The 25,342-nt window shown below is 39.5% G+C and overlaps 3 protein-coding genes across 3 annotated transcripts; all 3 read right to left on the bottom strand.

Moving 5' to 3' along the window:
- Window positions 1-2,547: 2,547 nt before the first annotated feature.
- Window positions 2,548-3,537, bottom strand: LOC311002256 (2-5A-dependent ribonuclease-like). Its single transcript, XM_083993552.1, has 4 exons — window positions 3,431-3,537; window positions 3,191-3,320; window positions 3,013-3,113; window positions 2,548-2,864 (listed from the first exon to the last, which is right to left on the bottom strand). The coding sequence occupies exons 1-4, from the start codon at window positions 3,505-3,507 to the stop codon at window positions 2,645-2,647; spliced, it is 528 nt and encodes a 175-aa protein (XP_083849678.1). The 5' UTR covers window positions 3,508-3,537; the 3' UTR covers window positions 2,548-2,644.
- A 6,754-nt stretch (window positions 3,538-10,291) lies between these two features.
- LOC311001981 (serine/threonine-protein kinase/endoribonuclease IRE1-like) lies at window positions 10,292-13,269 on the bottom strand (the record flags this gene model as incomplete). The annotated part of the gene is made up of 6 exons (XM_083993161.1): window positions 10,292-10,511; window positions 10,676-10,776; window positions 10,854-10,983; window positions 11,971-12,194; window positions 12,278-12,441; window positions 12,528-13,269. The coding sequence occupies 6 exons, from the start codon at window positions 13,267-13,269 to the stop codon at window positions 10,292-10,294; spliced, it is 1,581 nt and encodes a 526-aa protein (XP_083849287.1).
- A 3,460-nt stretch (window positions 13,270-16,729) lies between these two features.
- Window positions 16,730-21,814, bottom strand: LOC311001655 (uncharacterized protein). Its single transcript, XM_083992764.1, has 6 exons — window positions 21,606-21,814; window positions 19,591-19,754; window positions 19,282-19,505; window positions 17,425-17,554; window positions 17,247-17,347; window positions 16,730-17,087 (listed from the first exon to the last, which is right to left on the bottom strand). The coding sequence occupies exons 1-6, from the start codon at window positions 21,802-21,804 to the stop codon at window positions 16,868-16,870; spliced, it is 1,038 nt and encodes a 345-aa protein (XP_083848890.1). The 5' UTR covers window positions 21,805-21,814; the 3' UTR covers window positions 16,730-16,867.
- Window positions 21,815-25,342: the final 3,528 nt, after the last annotated feature.

Genomic DNA, 25,342 nt, shown 5'->3' with positions numbered 1-25,342 from the left:
CTATCTATCTATCTATCTATCTATCTATCTATCTATCTATCTATCTATCTATCTATCTATCTATATTTAAATAACGCACTGGTAGTGTAGAATAAATTAAAATACTGCCCTAGAAATGTTCTCAAACTTATTCAATGTAATCATGGGATAGTGTCTCTCCCTTTTAAAATCTTATTAGACCTTGCTACTTTTCCTTTTTTTAAATCTTATTTTAGACCTTGCTGCTCTTACTCACTTATACATGCTTTAACGGGCTGTGCATGTTGTTATTGTGTATTCTGTGTATGATGCGTGTGTGTGATTGTGTTGTCTTCTGCTTTAACTTAACTTAATGTCATTAGCGGTAATGGGCATTTTTGGTCCTCACATCTTTCATCTGACTAAGATGATGCAATGTCATACAGTCAAAGACGGCTTAAGAGTAGGCCTATCTTTAATACAGTGTCGGCCATGGCATCCAGTTCTGACACCGGTCTGCCCTAAAAAGCCCTCTGTCTGTCAACCACATCACCTTGTCAGCTTCCTGCCACCAGGATGTTATGCGGGTTTCATTACACATCAACAAGTCCTATAGCTGCCTGTAGGCTCCATCCTGTCTTTTCAGTTACGGCGACACCGTAACAACCTGCAACGCCTGTGTGAATATTTCTAGAAGCTACAGGCATGTCTGACACAAACTAAAACAACTCCACCGATCATCTGCTGCACTGATATTGATTCTCGGCGCCTCGACCCCATAATACTGTACATCCATGCTCGACCCACAAACTTTTTTCGACGCAGACGGCTTGGACCATTGACAACTTCCTGATTCATTAACTCATAAAATAAACGTAGTTATGGCACAAACAAAGCATCAATCCTACCTTGGAAAGGTTCCCAGCGAGTTGCAATCTAGTCAAAACGAGCCATCCTTCAGCTAGAAAAAAAAAAGTTTTGCTGTCAACTTAGGCAGCGGCGGAGACACTGGTCAACCCTCGCTCCTTTCGGGATTTGATTGGTTGAACGGTGTGGGACGGGGCCTCCCGAGCCAATAGCAGCCAGAGGTCTGAAAGTGTAATTTGAGTAGAGGCGGTACAGGGCTACATCAGGGCTACATCCATGGGCTGGGCAGACTTGCAGCCGTGAGCCGTATCGCTCGTGCAGGAAGTGCTGACTGCGGTCAAGCCAGCCAGCAGCCACCTCTCGTTTTTGTGCAGTCAAGCCAGCAGCTCCAACAATTTCAAGTGCGCCTTATTGCCGATTTCATGGCAAATACTTTCAGACATGGGTATTAAATGCATTAAAAGTTTGAAAGAAAGAGGTGTGTCTCATAAAACAAGTTGGCTGCACTGAATATGTTGAAATGTATTTAAAAATGAATAGGCTAAATGAAAAAGATATATTTATCATCATTATTATTACTTCATCTTTTATAATAATTATTGTTACTATTCTGAAGCACATTGTTACTGTTATTTGTTTTATTATCATCATTACGATCAATAATTGTCTTCTGAAAGTTTCCATTGGAAGGCTTAAAAATTATTTTTCTGGTCTTCCATTTATCAGCAGGCTATTTTCCAATGTATGAGAGCCAAAGTCATCATAACATACTTAACTATTGTTGGTATATGATAAATGTTGACAAAATGTACATTTTTGCTAATGTTTAGTATTGTGGGTGTATACAGTAGGCTTTTAGTGGTAAAGTCTGCCTCTATGGTCATGATCAATCCTGATCCAAAGCTGTAACTCACAGAAGAAAAAGGGTTTGCACAAAACTTCAAGTAGTTCACCGAAGTATAACTTTTCACATTGAAAAAAATAAAAATCCCCTGGTTGACTAGGGAGATATTCAACAAAACACAAGTTTTCTTTACTGGGCAATTTTACTTTTTTTGTGAAATATGGCATGCTCATCCAAAGGTGAAGCTGCAGCAGATAAAATGGCAAGTTTTCCTGATAATACTTGGTACTGCCTAAATAAGCTCAATATGGGCAAAAATATAGAACTATTTCCAGGCGTTTTTAGGTCTATGTAGGCTTTTAAGACATGAACCCACATGCTAGACCTTTTTTTTTTTAACAGAACAACATTCTCAAGAATTTACTTAACTTCATTGGAGATGACAGTGTAAAAGAAGGGAAAAAATCATACATACAAACAAGTGTCATTCACATAAAGATAACATGCACAGTCATATTTAGGTATACACAAACACACTAAAGTAGCCTACTTTCACTGTAGCACGAGTTTAGGGAATTGCTTCTGTCACTAAAACATCCTTCAAATCTGTGTCTATTTTTCATGTGAAGGAAAAGCAGAAGAAAAGTGTTGTACTCCTAACAAGCAATTTCCATGTATTTTAGTGTCACTGCATTCACTTTTGGCCTATGGTGTGCAACCACACCATACCTCCTGATGTGGAGAGATACCTCAAATTCACATACAGTATAACAATGAAAGAAAACCCAACACTGACAAAATATAAAATCATATTATATGGTAAGATATGATATGAACAGAAATAACTCAAGCCCTTGGTACCCATTCATGTTAAATAAACAAGATTTAAATAAAATTTGAGACAGTTCTTGCCACAAAAGTCAAGTCAAGGTGAAAAGTCATTTTTGCAGTCCTTAATCCTTTTTTAATCCAACATCACTTCATGTCACTGGGATCAGACTCTTGAACTGGGAAAACAAGTTGCTCCTCCAAGGCTGTGGACAGCATTACACAGCTGGTGGTGATGTCTCCTCTATGAAACAATTTCTTCAGGGGAGCCTCTGAATTCCATCCTCGGTCTTTGGCAAACTTGTAAACACACCCAAAGAGATCAGGAAATGTTGTCATCACGTCAACTTGATCTACAAACCTGGCACTGCAAAGGAATGAGACAATTTTATAATTGATATAATTGAAAAATATGAAGTAGGCTATGTACATTATTCATGTCTGGTGTGTAATTTCTGACTCATCTCTGATAATGTTTTGAGGCCCTGAATGACTTGTAACTCAGTTTCACTCACTAATGCTGGTGGAGGTTCCGTATGAAGCGCAGTAATCCCAATGTGTTTTCAGGGTAGGCTTTTTTCTTGCTGTCCATCTCCTGCAGCACCTCTGGTGGAACCTGCAACACCACAAATAATCACACCTGTTGTATTTAGGAACACAAGATATAACTTACAGTAGTTATCTTCCTCTTACCTTATTTCCCCATTGTTTGAAAGATCTTCCCTCAGCACATTTTTCCAGTGAACAAATAAGTTCACTGTCAGCTTCACGACAGTTTGTCACCTCTGGTCTGTTACCAATGATGCACAGGTAATCCTCCCTCCTGAAAAAAGAAAGAAAAGAAAAGTTAATGTAGAATCATTTCACTCTGGACCATTTCACAGAAAATAATAACAAGAATTGATCATCAGTCCATCAACATTCCTCCCTCACCTGTCACAGGTCCAGAAGAAGGGATGACTCAGACATTGTTGAACTTTAGGTCTTTCCTTTGGTTCTTTTTGGATCATCCACTCGATGAGATCCTTTGCCACAACGTCTTGGACATGGTCCAAAGTGTACCACCCCTTATGAATGTTGTACTCACACTCAAAGGCAGGCACGTGCACACATAGGGCCCAAAGGGTGCTTGAGCCCCTGCCCTTTTTGCCTCGTATTAAAAAGTGCCCTTTTTAAAAAAAAATGTTTTTTCAATAAATGCATTCCTGTTGTGCATGAGGATGTAAACAACCGCGCTGTAAAAATGCCACGGTTATCTACCGTACGCATTTCCTTGTAATATACACGGTATTGTGTATGTCTACGTTAGTGTGTGTGTGTTGTCCGCTGCTGCTCCGCTCTGTCCCTCACTGATGGGCGGGGGGGGGGGGGGGGGGGGGCTGCCCCGCGGTGCGCGCTCCCTCACATGCACGTCCAGAGAGAGAGAGAGAGAGAGAGAAGTAGAAGCTGCTGCCTCATCGATAACTCTGTGTTATCCAGATGAGACGTGACAGTGGAGCAACTTGTGTCGAATCTCGTGAGTTATAAATCCACCAACATAACTTCCTTGTCGGTTCTGACAAGTCGCCGTCCACTTATTCAATGAGCTTAATAAGAGTTATTGAGTGATTTCAGAAAAGCGCCATTTGTGTTTGTTTAGCTCACTGCTTGTTAAGAGTTAAGCCCCACCCCGTCCTCTGTCTAACATCACCTGAATGTAGTGAACAGAAGCAGCAACAGGAGGAATCACTCACTCAGCTTGATTTCACTGACTATTTGAATTTGTTTCCAGATATTGAGTTACTGGTAATTGTGACTTTGCTGTTGTAAATATTGCTGCTGTTCTGAAATATGCACAGTAGCAGTCACAGTAGTCATTTCTTGGTTTTGTGTGTGTAGCCTGTAGGCTTAGCCTACTTCTATTTTGCATTTTTTTTTTCCTGCAATGTTAATGTGCACCCAATACAATATTAGCCTTAGCCTACCAGTTCAGAAGTCATGACTCTGTTTCGGGAAGTTGGGAAATTGGTCCAGCGTGTTGACTGCAGTCCTGAAGGCGTGCAGGCTTTCTCTACCGACTAAATAGTGACTGTAATTTATTTTAATTTATTTATTTTGATATTAAGGCCTGAAAAAATTGTACATACTGCCCTTTTCTGATGTTGAGCCCCTGCCCCTCTATAGTCATGTGCACGTCCCTGCTCAAAGGACATCTGACCATTGAATGGATGGTGTCCTCCAGAGAGGATATAATAACTCAGCATCCCTGCCACCTTGACAATAGATACAACATATTAACAGTTTGGTAAATATTCTTCACCATGTCATCAGTTATGTTTGTGTAGCTGGAAAACTGACCTGTACATCAGTGTTGGACTTGTATGGTATGTCGGCTTCTCCTGCCAAAGTCTCCCTGGCCATCCAGCATTTTGTTCCTGCACTGGATGTACGTAAAGTTGTTTGGCCTTTGAGCAAACGTCTGCTTATGCCAAAATCCGCCAACCTGGCTCTCTCTGTAACATCTGCAGGACAAATCATATAGAAAAACAACAACAATTTTATGCATCAACATTCCAAATTGAATTATTGCTCTTTTGACATTCAGATCATGAGTTCCATCATTTCAGTATGTTTCTATCTTTGACTTACCAATCAAAACATTTTGTGGTTTGAGATCCCGGTGAAGAATTGAAGGATTCTGAATATGAAGCACATTCAAACTTTCAAGAACCTGCCTGACAAGTTCCTTTTTCAGATTGTCATCAGTTTTTGGGATATACTCTTCCAAGGTGTATTCACAGAGCTGAAGACAAAGATATCCAAAGTTCTCGTCCTCTGCAAAGTCAATGTATCGGACAATAAAAGGATGATCCAGCTCTGGAAGTCGTAGAAGTCCTTCTTCGTTCTTCAGCACTTGATAGTTGCTTTTAGACATTCTCTTGATGGCAACTTCAGTGCCGTCCTCTCTCAGCCCAAAGAAGACTTCAGTCCCATCACTTCCCTTCGCTATGCGGAACTCTGCATCATTCACATAAGTAATGCCTTTAATTTTGTTGAGTTTTCCTGCATCAGTGCTCACAAGCTTCTCTAGTTTCTCCTTCCACCTCTTGCTGACTGGAGACCATTTTTGTGTCACCTGTGATTTACTGAGATTGAAGTGAGATGGCTTTACATTTGTAGTTGTTTCCTGCACAGGAGCTGCTGCTGGATCAGATGAAACACTGCAAACCTCATCATTTGGGTCCTCGTGATTTTCTGACTTCTTTTTTTTCCTGGACTCAGATGAGACTGTATCATCCTCACATTCTCTGCTAAAGTGATTTTTCAGTCGTCTGAGCACTTCTTTCAGCTTCTCATCTCTTTGCATATCTGCAAATGTCAGTATGTCTTCAGGCACTGATGTTATACCCACTGATGTAAAAGTCTCAACAGCATGTTTAACTGAAAGCAAGGTTGCAAATATGCCATATGTGTAGACTCTAACGTCAGAGGGATGTTGTTCCTTCACAAAAGGAGAAATTGTGTTGCATAATTTCTCAATAAAACTGTCATCCCATTCATCTATGCCTTTTGTTTTCTCTGTGATCACATAAAGTGTTTGCTGAACGTCTTTTCGAATATCATTACTCTCTTTTGTGCAAAGTAGTTCCAGTAGTTGAGGGATCATAGTTAGAGCTTGATCATTGGATATCTCCTTCATTGTACAGAAAACTGCACGTAAAGTCTCAATTGCCACACATACAACGTCAGGGAGAATGTTTGGCAAGCGACTCACTGCTCCTTCAATGTAGGAGTTCACATTGTCCTTCAGCCATTTTATACTTTCCTTGCAGTCTTTTTCGTCCATAAAGAGCAGTTCAATCATGGTCAGATGGGTCTGAGGATCTTCACACAACATGTAACTGTGAAAATCTCTGATTACTTCTTCCACTGAGTTCCTTAGCACAGCCTTTCGCATGTCCACAAAAGGTTTGATTTTGGAGCTTAGTTCATGTCCCTTGGCTGCCAAATCATGAATCATCTGTACTATCCTTTCATTGTGAATAACACATACAGGATCTGTACCAGGTAACAACGTTACCTGTGCACCAGCTGATATGAGCTCTTTAACAACATCCTCCCTGCCATTGATAGCAGCAAGTTGCAGTGGTGTGACTGGCCCAGGGCATCCATTGGGATGAGCTTTTGCTTCAAGAAGTTTCTTGACAAATATAAGAGGTGCTTGAGATATTGACACATAATGCAAAGGTGTCAGGGCTTTTTGCGAAACAGCATCAGGATTCACGCCCTGCTGTATGAGGTAAGAGAAAATATCTTCCTTTCGATTTACAACAGCAGCAATTAGTGGGGTGATAAAATCATTGCACTTCATACATGCAAAGACTCCGTGGATGTCATCTTCCATCAGTGATTTTTTCAGTGTCTTGAGGTTTTTGTTGATTATACATCGAATTATAGGATGTGTGTCTCTTGGTTGAATGGTCGCTCCAAACTGTGTTGAAAAATCCATTTCCGGCTCATCTGATTATCTGTGGGAAAGCAAAAGGTAATGAAGGGTTTAATCTTTAAAGTTAATTGTTTTATGCAAAGTGACTTTATTTTATCGTTAAAAACAAATCTACCATTAGAGAAAGAAAAGATGACTGCATTTTATCAGGGCCATGGAACAAACGCACAAGGCACTATTGCTATTGTGTGGATTTCTTCTTCTTCTTATTTTTCATCTTCTCTGTCAATTTTCAATTCACAACTCCTCCTACAGTTATGAGAGGACCCAGGCAAATTCAAAACGTGTGGCTCGATTGGGTTCGGTGTGCTATTACTTTTCTCTACAGAATACGAATTTTGCGAAACTTTCCCATAGAGAATGAATGGGAGGAGGTCAAAAACAGAAAACATCACTTGACTTTTTGTACAAAATGTTTCCTGCTCCAGCATACTTTCACCTAAAGATTTAACTTTAAAATGTAGACACAAACCTTGTCAATTGCCTGGGCTCTCAAACCTCACACAGTGATTGTGAGACACACACATATCAATCAATTCACACGCTCTCATGCCAGACATGACATTTCTCACGCTGAAAAATGATAAATGCGCATGAATGGATGATGTGAAGGCAGCTTGCTCTGTTTAGCTGAAAATATGATTTGTTGCTGCTGTGTCCCACGAATGCACACAAATGCTCTGAAAGTGTTAACAGGTTGCAGACAGTAGTCTGATGGTTGGTTTGATTCCTTCTGGTAGGAAATTATTTTGATCATGCTTTCTTTTGAGGAGCTGTAATCACACACACCACACACACACAAAATCACTTTGTCACTTTGCAAGCACACACGGTTCTCTGAGTGTCCTGTTACTATATTCTGAATGTGAAAAGATCAAATATTAGAAAAATATATGTTAATGTTAAAATATGCTCATTTTAGTCTTTTTTTCATTTTTTTTTTACATGAGGTCATGAGTAAATCAAATGAAGCATATTTTTCTCCCTTAGTCTTGTGTCTCAGGTGACAATCCTCAAAGTACCAACATCAGAAACAATCTGCGTGACAACAAACTGTTGTACATGCTGTTATTTACAGCTCCCTTGACAAAGTAGGCTACAGAAATGTGTTCATATAAAAAACAAGTTGCAACAGGTTATGGTGTCATTTAGATATGAATGTACACGAGTGCCACACCTTGCCTTCATACAGTTTGGACTTCCGCATTCAAACAAGTTGAAATCTGTTTCCATGTAGAAGTTTTTCACCTAACTTTAAGTAGTTTATCCCTAAACTTGACCATTTCTTTGCAATAAACCCAGTCATAACCTAGGCCCCCTGGCTTGATGGAAAGCATCGCTATTTAAGCGGGAATCTCAAAAGTATCTGAAAGTATAATAACAGACCTCAACACAATAACTAATGTTGCCAAAATTTAACTGTATAGTAACTGTTAGAGGAATTTAGGGGAAAACTTACCGTGGAGTGTCCCTTGTAGTATGAATTAAATCTTCAAAGCATAACGTTTTTTTGTATTTGTCTGTCTCTCTATCTCTCCCTCTCTATCACTCATACTCTCTGTGCTCCCTCTGTTTATACAGTAGCAGCTACCAGGACGTGACCTAAGCCTCCGCCCATGCATTTGTCTTAAGTTTCGATTCTTCCTGAAGCAAGCACACACACAGTTCTCTGAGTGTCCTGTTACTGTATTCTGAATGTGAAAAGATTAAATAGAAAAATATAATAGTGTATACACCTAAATACTATGTAGGGATAGTTCATCAGTAAATATTTAGGTACAAACTCTGTCTAATACAGTCCATAGCAGGTGTATTGGTTATTTGCTTGATTGATTCAAATGCAAATGCACAGTTAAAATTGTAATTTTGATCATTAGTAATTGTTGCTGGGCAAGTAGTATATAATTATTACCTCTGGATTGCCGCTGCCTGGGTTGTCTGCCTGAATTAGTTCCACAGGCTTTGCATCATTATATTCAATAGCCTATGCCATATTCAAAAAAGAAAAGAAAATCTCAATAAAATGCAAAATGACTCAGTTTAAATTATACATGAGGAAACATTCATTCTTATAACAAACAAGTGTCGTATATGAAGCATAACATGCACAGTGTATGGTACATCCAACCTTTTAGTAGTAGCCTACTTCCACTGTAGAGGGCAGTGGCGTAGCCAGAAAAAGGTGCACCAGCAAAGACTGGGTGTGCCAAATTTATTTTCAACAAACTGAGCGTTACACCCCCACAAACATTCAAAAGAATGTATCTCTCTCCATTTCAACATTATTAACATTACAAAACATATCCACACGTTGTGTGCATTCTCATCAGTAATAACAAACCATGTATTATGCACTCTCAACAAGCCATAGGCCTTTAACTAGCATCATTGCATCATTTTGGCAAGCCTTATCATACTTATCTTCTAATCTATATGCAACGCTGAATAAAAAAAAAAACTGTTACTAACTGCTCTTATGTCAACATTGGAGCTGGAGGTGCGCGCTATGGCACAGAGCTCAGGTGGGACATTCAGGCCACACTCGGGTCTAAACGCCCTGACCAGAGGGATCAAAGACGTCCTGGTCCCAGAGCTGAGCAGCCAGGTACTGGAGAGGGAAGGAGTAACCGGAGTAATGGCGCTTATAGGACTTTTGATCGCATGATCAACAACCATCTGAACACAACTATTGGGCTTATCATTCATCACATATGATTATATAACAGCTTGGCCTGATGGTTTCATATCGCAAAACAAAGCAGCAGAGTAAAAGACAACGGTACTGCTGCTACCTGTGTGAGCTTTCAATTTAAAGGGCAAGACGGCGTGGCCTGGCCTTGAGTCCAGTTTCTCCACGAGCTCTTTTGACGTCAATTTTTACAAATTGATTGACTGATCGATAACATGTTAGTAGCCTAAGACTATATGACAACATCCCTCATGTGTATATTTTTCACGTGAAGGAAAAGCAGAAGAAAATAGGTTGTTCTTACTCCTAACAAACAATTTCCATGTTTTTAGTGACACTACATTTCATACTGGGCCTTTGAAAATTCACCAATGTGCTACCCCACTTAATTTCACTAATAATGTGCATATGGAGAGACCTCAAATATTGACACAAAAATAATGAAAGAAAACCCAGTGCCCAAAAAATATGGAATCATATGATACGAACTGAAATATTTCATGCCCTTTTCCTCCTATTCATGATATAGGCAAGATTTTAACAAAATCTGAGACAATTCTTGCCACAAAAGTCAAGTCAACGTCAAAAGACATTTTTGGAGTCCTTAATGAATCCAATATCACTCTGTGTTGCTGGGATCAGACTCTTGAACTGGGAAAACAAGTTGCTCCTCCAAGGTTGTGGACAGCATTACACAGCTGGTGGTGATGTCTCCTCTATGAAACATCTTCTTCAGGGGAGCCTCTGAATTCCATCCTCGGTTTTTGGCAAACTTGTAAACACATCCAAAGAGATCAGGAAATGTTGTCATCACGTCAACTTGATCTACAAACCTGGCACTGCAAAGGAATGAGACAATTTTATAATTGATATACATTAATTAATGTAATCATATGTGGGAAAAGATGAACTATGTACGTTATTCTTATCTGTTGTGTAATTTCTGACTCATCTTTGATAATGTTTTGAGACCCTGAATGACTTGTAACTCAGTTTCACTCACTAATGCTGGTGGAGGTTCCGTATGAAGCGCAGTAATCCCAATGTGTTTTCAGGGTAGGCTTTTTTCTTGCTGTCCATCTCCTGCAGCACCTCTGGTGGAACCTGCAACACCACAAATAATCACACCTGTTGTATTTAGGAACACAAGATATAACTTAAAGTAGTTATGTTGTTTTTACCTTGTTCCTCCACAGTTTGAAAGATCCTCCCTCAGCACATGTTTCCAGTGAACACATCAGTTCATTGTCAGCTTGTCGACAGTTTGTCACCTCTGGTCTGTTACCAATGATGCACAGGTAATCCTCCTTCCTGAAGAAAAAAAATAAAAATTATACAAAAAGTTACACAACATGGATTCCATATACTTATACATATATATTCCAATACTTAATACGGGCGTTTTTTCTTTTGTTAAAGTTCCTTCCCCAAAACAAAAGTGTAGTAAATGCATGTTAACATGCTGGACTACGTGGTAAACAGCCTACCTGCTTCACATCAATGTGTTAGCACTGTCATTTTGGTCACATGAGCCTGAGAATTTAGCAAATGGTGTTCGAATGATGGGGGAGCTAAGGGGAGCTGAGCTCCTGTGAAAAGGACACAAGCTCCCCTGAAAGCTGATTTGAGACATTTAGGTTCTGAAAATATTGATTGTATGCAAGGACAGTCCTTGGTTGTACTGTAAGACAGAAGACAAACGACCTGAAATGATGTGTCAGAGAGTGACACGTATGTTGTTTGCTGCCTGCGATTGACAAAGGCATTCAGGGTTTAATTAGACTTGCAAAATGAAACCTATTTGATTGGCTCCGGGACTTCCCCTGTCAATCAAATTCTGTAAATAAAATGCCAATAAAATAGGCATTTTATGGCTCACCCCCCTCGAACACTGAGCTAAAGCCACAAGTAAACATAGACAATCTAAAAGAAAATGACATCAGACTCTCAGCCTTGTTTCAAGATTGACACCACTACAGTACACACTATAGTATTGTTTCAGACAGTCTTAGACACTAATGGTGTCTAAAACATTTCCACATTGCTACACTGGGACCACAAAGAGAGGGAAATGAGACTTTGAGACTTCAACCTTCATTTAAGCGTGGCTGCTCAGACATAGTGGACACACTGACGTGAGTGAAAACATCAACATAAGATTAAGATCAGCAATTATTGTATGAGAAAGACTGTTTGAATCACATCAGTTGAGTAAATGTAGAACCATCTCACTCTGGACCATTTCACAGAAAATAATAACAAGAATTGATCATCAGTCCATCAACATTCCTCCCTCACCTGTCACAGGTCCAGAAGAAGGGATGACTCAGACATTGTTGAACTTTAGGTCTTTCCTTTGGTTCTTTTTGGATCATCCACTCGATGAGATCCTTTGCCACAACGTCTTGGACATGGTCCAAAGTGTACCTCCCCTCATGAATGTTGTACTCATACTCATAGGGTTTATCACCGAATGGATGGTGTCCTCCAGAGAGGATATAATAACTCAGCATCCCTGCCACCTTAACAATAAATACAACATTAACAGTCAGGTAAATATTCTTCACCATGTCATCAGTTAGGTTTGTGTAGCTGGAAAACTGACCTGTACATCAGTGTTGGACTTGTATGGTATGTCGGCTTCTCCTGCCAAAGTCTCCCTGGCCATCCAGCATTTAGTTCCTGCACTGGATGTACGTAAAGTTGTTTGGCCTTTGAGCAAACGTCTGCTTATGCCAAAATCAGCCAGCCTGGCTCTCTCTTTAACATCTGCAGGACAAAATCAAATAATGTTGCTTTTTTGAATTTCAGATTGTGAGTTCTATCAATTCAGTATGTTTCTATCCTTGACTTACCAATCAAAACATTTTGTGGTTTGAGATCCCGGTGAAGAATTGAAGGATTCTGACTATGAAGCACATTCAAACTTTCAAGAACCTGCCTGACAAGTTCCTTCATCAGCAAACTGTCATCAACTTTTCTGATATACTCCTCCAAGGTGTATTCACAGAGCTGGAGACAAAGATATCCAAAGTTCTCGTCCTCTGCAAAGTCAATGTATCGGACAATAAAAGGATGATCCAGCTCTGGAAGTCGTAGAAGTCCTTCTTCGTTCTTCAGCACTTGATAGTTGCTTTTAGACATTCTCTTGATTGCAACTTCAGTGCCGTCCTCTCTCAGCCCCAAGAAGACTTCAGTCCCATCACTTCCCTTCGCTATGCGGAACTCTGCATCATTCACATAAGTAATGCTCTTAATTTTGTTGAGTTTTCCTGCATCAGTGCTCACAAGCTTCTCTAGTTTCTCCTTCCACCTCTTGCTAACTGGAGACCATTTTTGTGTCACCTGTGATTTACTGAGATTGAAGTGAGATGGCTTTACATTTGTAGTTGTTTCCTGCACATGAGCTGCTTCTGGATCAGATGTAACATTGCAAATTTCATCATTTTGTTCCTCATGATTTTCTGACTTCTTCTTCTTCCTCTTTTTCTTCTTCTTTTTTCTGGACTCAGGTGAGACTGTATCATCCTCACATTCTCCGCTGAAATGATTTTTCAGTCGTCTGAGCACTTCTTTCAGCTTCTCATCTCTTTGCATATCTGCAAATGTCAGTATGTCTTCGGGCACTGATGTTACACCCACTGATGTAAAAGTCTCAACAGCATGTTTAACTGAAAGCAAGGTTGCAAATATGCCATATGTGTAGACTCTAACGTCAGAGGGAAATCTTTCCTCCACAAAATGAGAAATTGTGTTGCATAATTTCTAAATAAAACTGTCATCCCATTCATCTATGCCTTTTGTTTTCTGTGTGATCACATATAGTGTTTGCTGAACATCTTTCCAAATATCAGGTCTCTCTTTTGAGCGAAGTAGTCCCAGTAGTTGGGGGATCATAGCTAGAGCTTGATCATTGGATATCTCCTTCATTGTACAGAAAACTGCGTGTAAAGTCTCAATTGCCAGATGTACATTACGCTTTGGAATGTTTGTAAAGCGACTCACTGCTCCTTCAATGTAGGAGTTCACATTTGCAGTGTCCTTCAGCCATTTCATACTTTTCTTGCGGTATTCTTCTTCAGCGTTGCCACTTACAGTAAACAGTAATTCAATCATGATCAGATGGTCCTGAGGTTCCTCACACAACATGTAACTGTCAAAAGTTCTGAAGACTTTTTCAGCAGGGTCCCTTTGCAGAGCCAAGTGCATGTCCACAAAAGGTTTGATTTTGGAGCTTAGTTCATGACCCTTAGATGCCAAGCCATAAATCATCTGTACTATCTTTTCAGTGTGAATAATATGGTCAGGATCTGTAATAGGTAACAATGTTACCTGTGCACCAGCAGACAGGAGCTCTTTCACAACATCCTCTCTGTCATTGATAGCAGCAAGTTGCAGCGGTGTGAATCGCTGCCCTGAGCATCCATTGGGATTAGCTTTTGCTTCAAGAAGTTTCCTGACAAATGTAGGAGGTGCTCGAGATATTGACACATAATGCAAAGGTGTCAAGGCATTTTGGGAAGCAACATCTGGGTCCACGTCCTGTTGTATAAGGTAAGAGAAAATATCTTCCTTTTGATTTACAACAGCAGCAATCAGTGGGGTGATAAAATCATTGTACTCAATACATGAGAAGGCATTGTGAATGTCACCATCCTTCAGTATTTTTTTGAGCTTCTTGAGGTTTTTGCTGATTATACATTGAATTATAGGATGTGTTTCACTTGGTTGAAAGGTCACAAATGGTCTGAAAATATTCATTTCTGGCTCATCTGATTATCTGTGGGGGATAAAACAATATTATTATTATATGTGATGACATTTTAACTTTTAGACCAGCAGGACTAAAGTTACATTCTTTTTTAGCTTAAAAGTTAATTATTGTGGATACAGTATAGTGATTTTTGTTTGATAGTTCAATATGAATGAATATGGCTGAATTTCTATTCTCAAGTGTATTTTTTCATGGTTAAGGTTAGCTTTGTTTTTACTTTGCAATGCTTCACTGCAATTCCATTCCAACTATTGTATGCTGTGATTCACAGCTCCCTTGACAAAGTACAGAAATGTTTTTACTGAAAAAATGTTGCAAAAGATAGGCTATGTTGACATTTAGATATACGTACATCTAAATGAGTGCTACTCCTTGCCCTTACAGTTGAGGCTTTGTAATTCCACATTCAAACAGTTTGAATTATGTTTCCCTTTTATGGTTTACATGCAACTTGAAGCAATCTATATCCCTAAACTCGACCACTACTACTTCTAATCATAGGCCCTCACCCTTAGCTTGTTGGAAGCCAATGTTTTTGTACGGGAATCTCAAACCCATCTGAAAGTGACACAGATCTCAACACAAGAACTAATGTTGCCAGAATTTAACTTTATAGAAACTGTTAGAGGAATGTAGGGCAAATAACTTACTGTGTAGTGTCCTCTGTGGTTTAAATTATATCTTCAAACTAAGCATACCGTGCTCTGTATTTGTCCGTCTCTCTCGATCCATCCCTCTCTATCTCTCATACTCTGTTTTTGCTCCCTCCGTTTACAGCAGAGGCTCCAGCCCCCATACAGGAAGTGACCTAAGACTCCGCCCACACTTTTGTTTTATGTTTCAACTCTTCCTGAAGTAACTACACACACAGTTCTCTGTGCTCTGTTGCTGTGAGAAGATCAAATAGTAGAAGAATATTAATATGATCATTTTAGTTCATTCAGTTTTTTGACATCAGCTCATGAGCAAATCAAGCACAGAGAACTTTTCTCCCTTAGTTTTGTGTCTCAGGTGGTATACAATCTTCTCTTCCTCAATAGCAAAGGTTGTTGGGACATTATCAATCACAATACATGGTATACACCTAACTGCCTATGTAGAAGTAAGATTAATAAATAAAATGAAGAATATTGGATGACCTTGTAATGTCATAAAGCCTACAATAATGCAACTCCAACCATTATTATCTCAGCCTCTGAAAGATGTTACTATAGGTCATTAATGCAAGTTACATTCTTTACAATCAAGGTCACTTGTACGAAAAAGACGTCATGAACTTTGACACATGCTAATCATTAGAGTAGTTAAATTCTATATCCCATATTCAAAAATGAAGAGAAAATCTCAATAAAAACATAACTTTATTGAAAATGACAGTGTAAATTACACACTAGAGAAACACATTTAAGTATCATTCACATAGATAACATGACAGTGCTTGATGACATTTACATATACTGTACATCCAACCTTTTATATAGGAAACACACTGTCTAAATTCATTGGAGAGGGCATTTAGGAAATTGCTTCTTTTATTAAAACATCCTTCAAATCTGTGTCCATATTTCATGTGAAGGAAAAGCAGATGATATATTTTAATGTCACTACATTGCACTTTGGCCTGTGAAAATTAAAGCAGATATCAGTGGAATGTTTTTGTTAATATAAGTCCTAAATAGTCCTATTTTCCGTCAGCAATCACTTACATGAAGTATTTCAGCCTAAACACGAGTCTCTCCGTCACTCTGCTCTGCTGTAACCCGAGGAGAAAATTTTCCTTGTGGGATACAAGTGTTATCCAATGAGGAGAGAGAACGGCATGAAGGGCTGTGTGTGCAGCCAAGGGATGCGCGTGAATGTGGTGACGTAGCACGAGGACCAATTGATGCCTGACAAGGGCGGGGGCTGCTAACTCATGGTGCGTTCAAAGAAACTCGTACTTTGTGTTTTTCCTTCCTGTGAAGTCATACCAGTTCGATCTGGTACGAGTTCACGGGTCGGAAGTTACGAGTGGCCGTTATAGGGAACTTTCACAGACAACAGGATGGTAAAAACACGAGCTACGGGTTACCTGGAACGCTACCAAGTCGTAGTTGTGACTTGAAGCTGTAACTTACGGTTTCAAAAGCCTGCCTTGAACGCAGCATTAGCCGAAACGGCCGTGAAGCTGATATCTGCTTTAAGCAGGTGCTACCACACCTTTTTTCAGTCATATATGGAGAGAGACCTTGATGAAAATGAAAGAAAACCCAGCGCTGAAAAAATATGAAATCATAGATATAAGCAGAAATATTTCACACCCTTTGTTACCCATTCATAATACAGACAAGGTTTAAACAAAATCTGAGCGGTTCTTGCTACAAAGGTCGAGTCAAAGTGAAAAGTCATTTTTGCAGTCCTTAATCCTTTTTGAATCCAACATCACTTCATGTCACTGGGATCAGACTCTTGAACTGGGAAAACAAGTTGCTCCTCCAAGGCTGTGGACAGCATTACACAGCTGGTGGTGATGTCTCCTCTATGAAACATTTTCTTCAGGGGAGCCTCTGAATTCCATCCTCGGTCTTTGGCAAACTTGTAAACACACCCAAAGAGATCAGGAAATGTTGTCATCACGTCAACTTGATCTACAAACCTGGCACTGCAAAGGAAGGAGACAATTTTATAATTGACATAATTAATGTTTTAATATGTAGAAAAATATGAAGTATGTACATTATTCATGTCTGGTGTGTAATTTCTGACTCATCTTTGATAATGTTTTGAGGCCCTGAATGACTTGTAACTCAGTTTCACTCACTAATGCTGGTGGAGGTTCCGTATGAAGCGTAGTAATCCCAATGTGTTTTCAGGGTAGGCTTTTTTCTTGCTGTCCATCTCCTGCAGCACCTCTGGTGGAACCTGCAACACCACAAATAACCTGTTGTATTTACTGTAGGAACAAAATATATAACTTACAGTAGTTATGTTGTTTTTACCTTATCTCTCCATGGTTTGAAAGATCTTCCCTCAGCACATGTTTCCAGTGAACACATCAGTTCATTGTCAGCTTGTCGACAGTTTGTCACCTCTGGTCTGTTACCAATGTTACTCAGGTAATCCTCCTTCCTGAAGAAAAGAATGTTTATGTTACACAACATGAATTCCAAATACTAAATTATAGCTGCTGCGCAGCGATGGGTCAGGTCCGGGCTACTTTTGGGCAAATTTAGGCAATTCTGAGCAACAAACAGGAGAATAGGAAGACAAGACAGTTGACCTTATAATGTTCAATTTGTATCAGTTGAGGATTGAACCCACAACCTTGGGAATCAAGAGTGTTGTCTATCGCACTGAGCTAATTGACAAGTGGCAGTTCAACAGTGGCTTCACAAATTGAGTAAGCCATTCACTGTCGTGTAGGCAGATTTGAAACCACAGTAAAAAGAAAAATCAGTTTTTGAGGTAAAATAATGATATGTATTTGTCAAACATCTACTATGAGTCTAAGATGTTAGGAGCCTTCGCACATGGTCCAGTCCAAGCTATTTGGATTTTTAAATTTAGAGGCTTGCTGTGATGCCACCATTAGGACAATTGTCTTGTGTTTCATGTTGAGGACAACTGACATTTTGATCTGTCATCATCATCATCACCCTTGCTGGGTCTCGAACTCACAATCTCTGACACCAAGAACCAGCTCCTAACTCGAGTCAGTGCCCGGGCAGCTGTTGTGATGAAATGGTCAAAATTTCAGAAATTCAGTCATCTAAACAAAAATCTGATAATACATAAATTGCATCTTGACAGCATGGAAATGTTGGTGATTTGTTTTTAATGATAAGTGTTTTGCTTCATAAGAGAAAATATGATGTTTATAAATTCCACTCTCACATTGACTGCAGTTGTTCCCATGAGAGCAGAATTCAAAATGTTCTCAAAAATTCAGTTTTTGAGATAAAATTCTGATATTTGCCAAACTTCATCAACCATGACTCCAGAATATTGTCATTTTTTTTCAGGAAGATTGAAAATGTATTTATCAAGAATTTGATGGTATATGTTTACAGTACTGTTTACAGTCAAACGTTTTCATGCACTGTAGGCTCAATTTTTGCTTAATCAAAAATCCGAGAAGCAAGTTTTGTGGAGGACAGTCTGGAGATGCTCTGTAGCAAGTTTGGTGTCAATTGAGCAAAAATTGTGGGAGGAGATACATTTTAAAAGTTTTACAGTTATTGAAAAAAACAGAGTGATGGACTTCATAATTTGTAATAAGTTTAAGTGGACAAAAGTTTCAGCAGTATTGAGGCTACATTGTGGTGAAGTTTCAACACTGTAGCATCTACCGTTGGTTTGGTAGGAATTTTTAAAGTTTTTAAATTTAAACGCTTATTGTGCCCCCCCTAGGAGGGGGGGGCACATGTCCTTGGAGTTGAGTAAATCTGGCATGGGGTCGGATGTTTCTGTGAAGTTTGGTGAGTTTTCGCCCATGGGAAGTATGACTTCCTTGGAAGAAGAAGAAGAAGAAGAAGAAGAAGAAGAAGAAGAAGAAGAAGAAGAAGAAGAAGAAGAAGAAGAAGAAGAAGAAGAAGAATTCCTAGGAATACAATAGTGACCCTAAAAATCCAAAGAAATACATAGCAGTTTTGTTTATTTTAAAAGTTCCTCTCTCCCCAAAAGAGTAGTAAATGTTAACATGCTAAACTAGTGTGGTAAACTGCTTCACATCAATGTGTTAGCGCTGCCATTTTGATGACATGATGATGTGACAATTTAGCTAAACCCACAACTAAATATAGACATCTTGGAAAAAATGACTTCAAACTATCAGTCCATCAACATTCCTCCCTCACCTGTCACAGGTCCAGAAGAAGGGATGACTCAGACATTGTTGAACTTTAGGTCTTTCCTTTGGTTCTTTTTGGATCATCCACTCGATGAGATCCTTTGCCACAACGTCTTGGACATGGTCCAAAGTGTACCTCCCCTCATGAATGTTGTACTCATACTCATAGGGTTTATCACCGAATGGATGGTGTCCTCCAGAGAGGATATAATAACTCAGCATCCCTGCCACCTTAACAATAAATACAACATATTAACAGTTCGGTAAATATTCTTCACCATGTCATCAGTTAGGTTTGTGTAGCTGGAAAACTGACCTGTACATCAGTGTTGGACTTGTATGGTATGTCGGCTTCTCCTGCCAAAGTCTCCCTGGCCATCCAGCATTTTGTTCCTGCACTGGATGTACATAAAGTTGTTTGGCCTTTGAGCAAACGTCTGCTTATGCCAAAATCTGCCAGCCTGGCTCTCTCTGTAACATCTGCAGGACAAATCATATAGAAAAAAAAACATTAAATTAAAAATTGATCATTGTTGCTTTTTTGAAATTCAGATCAGATCAGATCCGATTCAGTTTCAGTTTCATCATTTCAGTGTGTTTCTATCTTTGACTTACCAATCAAAACATTTTGTGGTTTGAGATCCCGGTGAAGAATTGAAGGATTCTGACTATGAAGCACATTCAAACCTTCAAGGACTTCCCAGACAATTTTCTTTTTCAGACTGTCATCAGTTTTTGGGATATATTCTTCCAAGGTGTATTCACAGAGTTGGAGACAAAGATATCCAAAGTTCTCGTCCTCTGCAAAGTCAATGTATCGGACAATAAAAGGATGATCCAGCTCTGGAAGTCGTAGAAGTCCTTCTTCGTTCTTCAGCACTTGATAGTTGCTTTTAGACATTCTCTTGATTGCAACTTCAGTGCCGTCCTCTCTCAGCCCAAAGAAGACTTCAGTCCCATCACTTCCCTTCGCTATGCGGAACTCTGCATCATTCACATAAGTAATGCTTTTAATTTTGTTGAGTTTTCCTGCTTCAGTGCTCACAAGCTTCTCTAGTTTCTCCTTCCACCTCTTGCTGACTGGAGACCATTTTTCTGCTGCCTGTGATTTACTGAGATTGAAGTGAGATGGCTTTACATTTGTAGTTGTTTCCTGCACAGGAGCTGCTTCTGGATCAGATGTAACACTGCAAACTTCATCATTGGGGTCCTCATGATTTTCTGACTTCTTCTTCTTCCTCTTCTTTTTCTTCTTCTTCTTTTTGCTGGACTCAGGTGAGACTGTATCATCCTCACATTCTCCGCTGAAATGATGTTTCAGTCGTCTGAGCACTTCTTTCAGCTTCTCATCTCTTTGCATATCTGCAAATGTCAGTATGTCTTCAGGCACTGATGTTATACCCACTGATGTAAAAGTCTCAACAGCATGTTTAACTGAAAGCAAGGTTGCAAATATGCCATATGTGTAGACTCTAACGTCAGAGGGATGTTGTTCCTTCACAAAAGGAGAAATTGTGTTGCATAATTTCTCAATAAAACTGTCATCCCATTCATTTGTGCCTTTTGTTTTCTGTGTTATTACATACAGTGTTTGTTGAACGTCTTTCCAAATATCAGGTCTTGTTTCTTTGCAAAGTAGTTCCAATAGTTGGGGGATCATAGCTAGAGCTTGCTCATTGGATATCTCCTTCATTGTACAGAAAACTGCATGTAAAGTCTCAATTGCCCGATGTACTCTATACTGCGGAATGTTTGGAAAGCGACTCACTGCTCCTTCAATGTAGGAGTTCACATTTTCAGTGTCCTTCAGCCATTTGATACTTTTCTTGCGGTATTCTTCTTTAGTCTGTCCACTTACAGCAAACAGTATTTCAATCATGATCAGATGGTCCTGAGGATCCTCACACAACATGTAACTGTCAAAAGTTCTGAAGACTTTCTCAGCAGGGTCCCTTTGCAAAGCCAAGTGTACATCCACAAAAGGTTTGATTTTGGAGCTTAGTTCATGACCCTTAGATGCCAAGCCATAAATCATCTGTACTATCTTTTCAGTGTGAACAATATGCTCAGGATCTGCAACAGATAACAATGTTACCTGTGCACCAGCAGACAGGAGCTCTTTCACAACATCCTCCCTCTCATCAATAGCAGCAAGTTGTAGTGGTGTGAATGGCTGCCGTGAGCATCCATTGGGATCAGCTTTCGCTTCAAGCAGTTTTCTGACAAATATAGGAGGTGCTCGAGATATTGACACATAATGCAAAGGTGTCAAGTTATTTTGGGAAGCAGCATTTGGGTCCACACCCTGATGTATAAGGTAAGAGAAAATACCTTCTGTGTGATTAGCAACAGCAGCAATCAGTGGGGTGATAAAGTCATTGCACTCAATGCATGGGAAGACACTGTCAATGTCAGTGTCACCATCCTTCAGTAGTTTTTTGAGCTTCTTGAGGTTTTTGCTGATTATACACTGAATTACAGGGTGGGTTTGACTTGGTTGAATGGTCACAAACTGTGTGAAAGTATTCATTTCTGGCTCATCTTATTATCTGTGGGAAGATAAAAACAATAATATTATTATATATAATGATATTTTCACCATAGGCGGCGCTAGGGCAGAAGGAATGGGGAAGCTACGGGACAAAAAAAAAAAAAAAGAAAAAGAAAAAAGAAAGTCTTTACCCAGGCAGATATACTGTATATAGTTTTGATGTTCATCAAACTGAGATGCAGCAGAATGATTCCTTTCATTCTCTAGGCTACTTGTTTTTTTTTTTTGTTTTTTTTTGCTGTCGTAGTAGCCCATAATTTATTAATCAATGTTCTTACCCTAAGCATACGCCACGGGGCGTTTGTGTCATATTTCTCAACTATTTCTTCAGGTTTAAATCCTCTTAGTTGTCGCTCTCGATGTACAGAAGCAACAGAGTTGACAGTATCTGCTGTGCCATTGTCCTCATCCAGTTGCGCAACTGCTGTATCGCTGAGAATGTGCGCTCACACAGGTGTCCAGAGGTAGGCTGGTGACTGGAGGAGGGAGGCAGCAGGTGTCCGGGCGGTCGGGGCTGCTGTCTGGACGTAACTTAGGCCAGTGACTGGAGGAGGGTGTGCGCAAGTGTTCGGGGGGGGGGGGGGGGGGGCTGTCCGGAGGTAGACCGGTGACTCGCGGGCAGTGGCCGGTATCCGGGGGGCAGGCAGCCGGTGTCATGATGGAGGCCAGTGGCAGGAGAGAAGGCGGCAGCCGGTGGTGGAAGCATCGTGGTCGGCTTCATTGCTGCTGCTTCATGGGACTCTCGGACTCGTTAATTTTGATATTCAAAAACCTTCTAATGTCCGTTTTACCGGGCTTTTTTCTTTTAATTTCGCTGGACTGTCAGTGAAGCATAGCGAGGCAAAGGGGTAAGCTTCTACGCTGCGCGTTGTAGCTACGCCGTGTGTACGTAATGACGCAGGTAACCAGTCAAATACCACTGAAATAAAAAATAAATAAACCATCGACATAGATAATACTTTAAAAATGTGTGTTTTAATGTATTTCCCACCTCTTTCTAAAATATAATTTAAAAACAACAACGAAAAAAAAAACATTATTTTATTTTTTCATTTTATTATTTGTGATGATTTTATTTTATTTTCTGTGACAATCTAGGGGAAGCTAAGCTTCCCTTAGCCTATTGATAGCGCCGCCTATGATTTTCACCTTCAAGCAGGAAAAAAGTAATGAGATTTTTTTTTAGCTTAAAAGTTCATAATTGTGTCATGTGTATAGTGACTTTATTTGATAATTAAAATCAAGTCTACCATAGAGAAATCTGAATAGGACTGCATTTTATATTCAAATGTAATTTTTCATGGTTCAGGATAGCTTTGTTCTTGTTTTGCTTTGGCATTCCATTACAACTATAATATTTAGATGGATAATTCAAAGTACCAACATCAGAAACTATCTGCATGACAACAAACTGTTGTCTGTTCTTTGGTTTCATATAACACCTCATTGTGCAATAGAAATTACAACTCAACATAAATACAACAGTTAAAGAAGATCCAAGACAAAACAGAAATGAACAAATCAAAGTAAGCAAATAAATAAACATTCAGACTGAAAAGGTGCAGGCTGAAGCATAGCTTATCTTGCCTACCCTATTACAAAACAGGCTGTTACACTTGCAATCTGTTCAGCATAGACAGTAACACCACAGTTCAAAGTTCTAACTTATATCGGTTGATCATCCTTCTTTTAAGTGTTTTTTAAAGTTTTTTTTGCCTTTATTCGATAGCACATAGTAGAGATAGACAGGAAAGGGGAAGGCAGAGAGAGGGGGAATGACATGCAGGAAAGGTCTGCCCGACGCGGGATTCGAACCGGGGACGCCTGCGTTGAGGACTGTAGCCTCTACATGGGGCAGCCGCTTTAACCACTGCGCCACGCACCGCCCCCTTTTAAGTGTTTTTTAAAGCAGAAGTGAGTGATATATTTGTGTTAATATAAGTCTTAAATAGTTATATCTTCCGACAGCAATCACTTACATAGAGTGTTTGGACTGAAACACGGGTCTCTCAGCCCCTCTGCTCTGCTCTGAGCCGAAGAGAAAACATTTATCGTATCCTACAGTTTTTATCCAATGAGGAGAGAGAACGGCATGCAGGGCTGTGTGTGCAGCCAAGGAACGCCGTGAATGTGGTGACGTAGCGACGAGGACTGTTATGGTGCGTTCAAGGAAACTCGTATTTTTCCGACCGTGAAGTGGTACCAGTTCGATCTGGTACGAGTTCACGGGTCGGAAGTTACGAGTGGCCGTTATAGTGACTTTCACCAGTAAAACAGGTCGGAAAAACACGAGTGGGTTGCCTGGAACGCTACAAAGTCGTAAGTTGTGACTTGAAGCTGTAATTTACGATTTCAAAAGCCTGCCTGGAACGCAGCATTAGCGAAAACGACCGGATCACTCACTTCTGCTTTAATGTAGTTATTTGCATGTTTTTATGTCACTCAAGATTGTTCCATAAGTTGATGGTTTTTACCGTTTTTTTCTTCCTCCAAATCTTTTTATCAAAAATTTTCCAACAAAATGACACATCGTGGTATCAAACAGTGCGGAAAACAAACAAACATGTACAATAGTATATGTCACGGTTGTGCATCTTTGTTTAATGTTAGTTCTGATTTTTGTCTTTTTGAGTATACATATTCCTCAGTGGCTGTAATAACTGTCTTTTTTTTATTTATTTTTTTACATTTTCTGATTACAGTCTGGCAGCATGTTGTTGTTGATTTTGAAAACAGGCTGTGCAGTTTTGAAGTCCACCAGTTCTTTGAATTTGAGTTCATGTGAATTTATAAATGATTGGTTGATTATAGTACACTTTGTTTATGATTCATATTGCTCTTTTGGGAGTAAGGGGGTTGGTTTTGTGATTGTTATACTGTATATGTGTGTCCCCACACTTCAATATAATAAGTTACAAATGGATTTATTACAGATTGGTACAGAATGAATTTTTAGTGAGTTTATTGTTAGGGTGTTTTTACATTTATACAAAATTGCAATGGTTTTTGATATTCTGTTCTTTAAAAAGTTGATAATATGTGGCTTTCAGCACAGCTTGTGATCAATAACAATTGCTAAAAACTCTTTCCACTTCCACGTTATCTATAGCGATGTGTACTCTTTGATTTATTGTAGCCTACAATTTACAAAAATAATACATTTTGTTTTATTTACATTTAAAGACAACTTAACCAAGTTCTGTTACCACTGTATTCGGAAGGTGTTCGAGCTCCCCATCGAGCTCCCCAGTTTGTATCATCCACAAAATAATACACTGTTAAATTTATAAGAAACATAACAAACAGCAAAGTATAAAGTATGAAATCATTTATGAAGAGCTTCATGCCCATTGGGCACGATGGGCAATGGGAATCTCAAAAGCATCTGACATTAAAACAGACCTCAACACAAGAACTAACTAACCAACTAACCAACCAACCAGCGTATGTTGCTACAACTTCAGAGTAACTGGTAGAGGGATGTAAGGAAATTCACTTACCATGGAGTGTCCCCTCT

The sequence above is a fragment of the Trachurus trachurus genome, assembly GCF_905171665.1.
Source record: "Trachurus trachurus genome assembly, chromosome: 18".
Taxonomy (NCBI): Eukaryota; Metazoa; Chordata; class Actinopteri; order Carangiformes; family Carangidae; genus Trachurus; species Trachurus trachurus.
The sequence above is the reverse complement of the archived record's forward strand: the minus strand, read 5'-3'. Positions and strand labels throughout refer to the sequence as shown.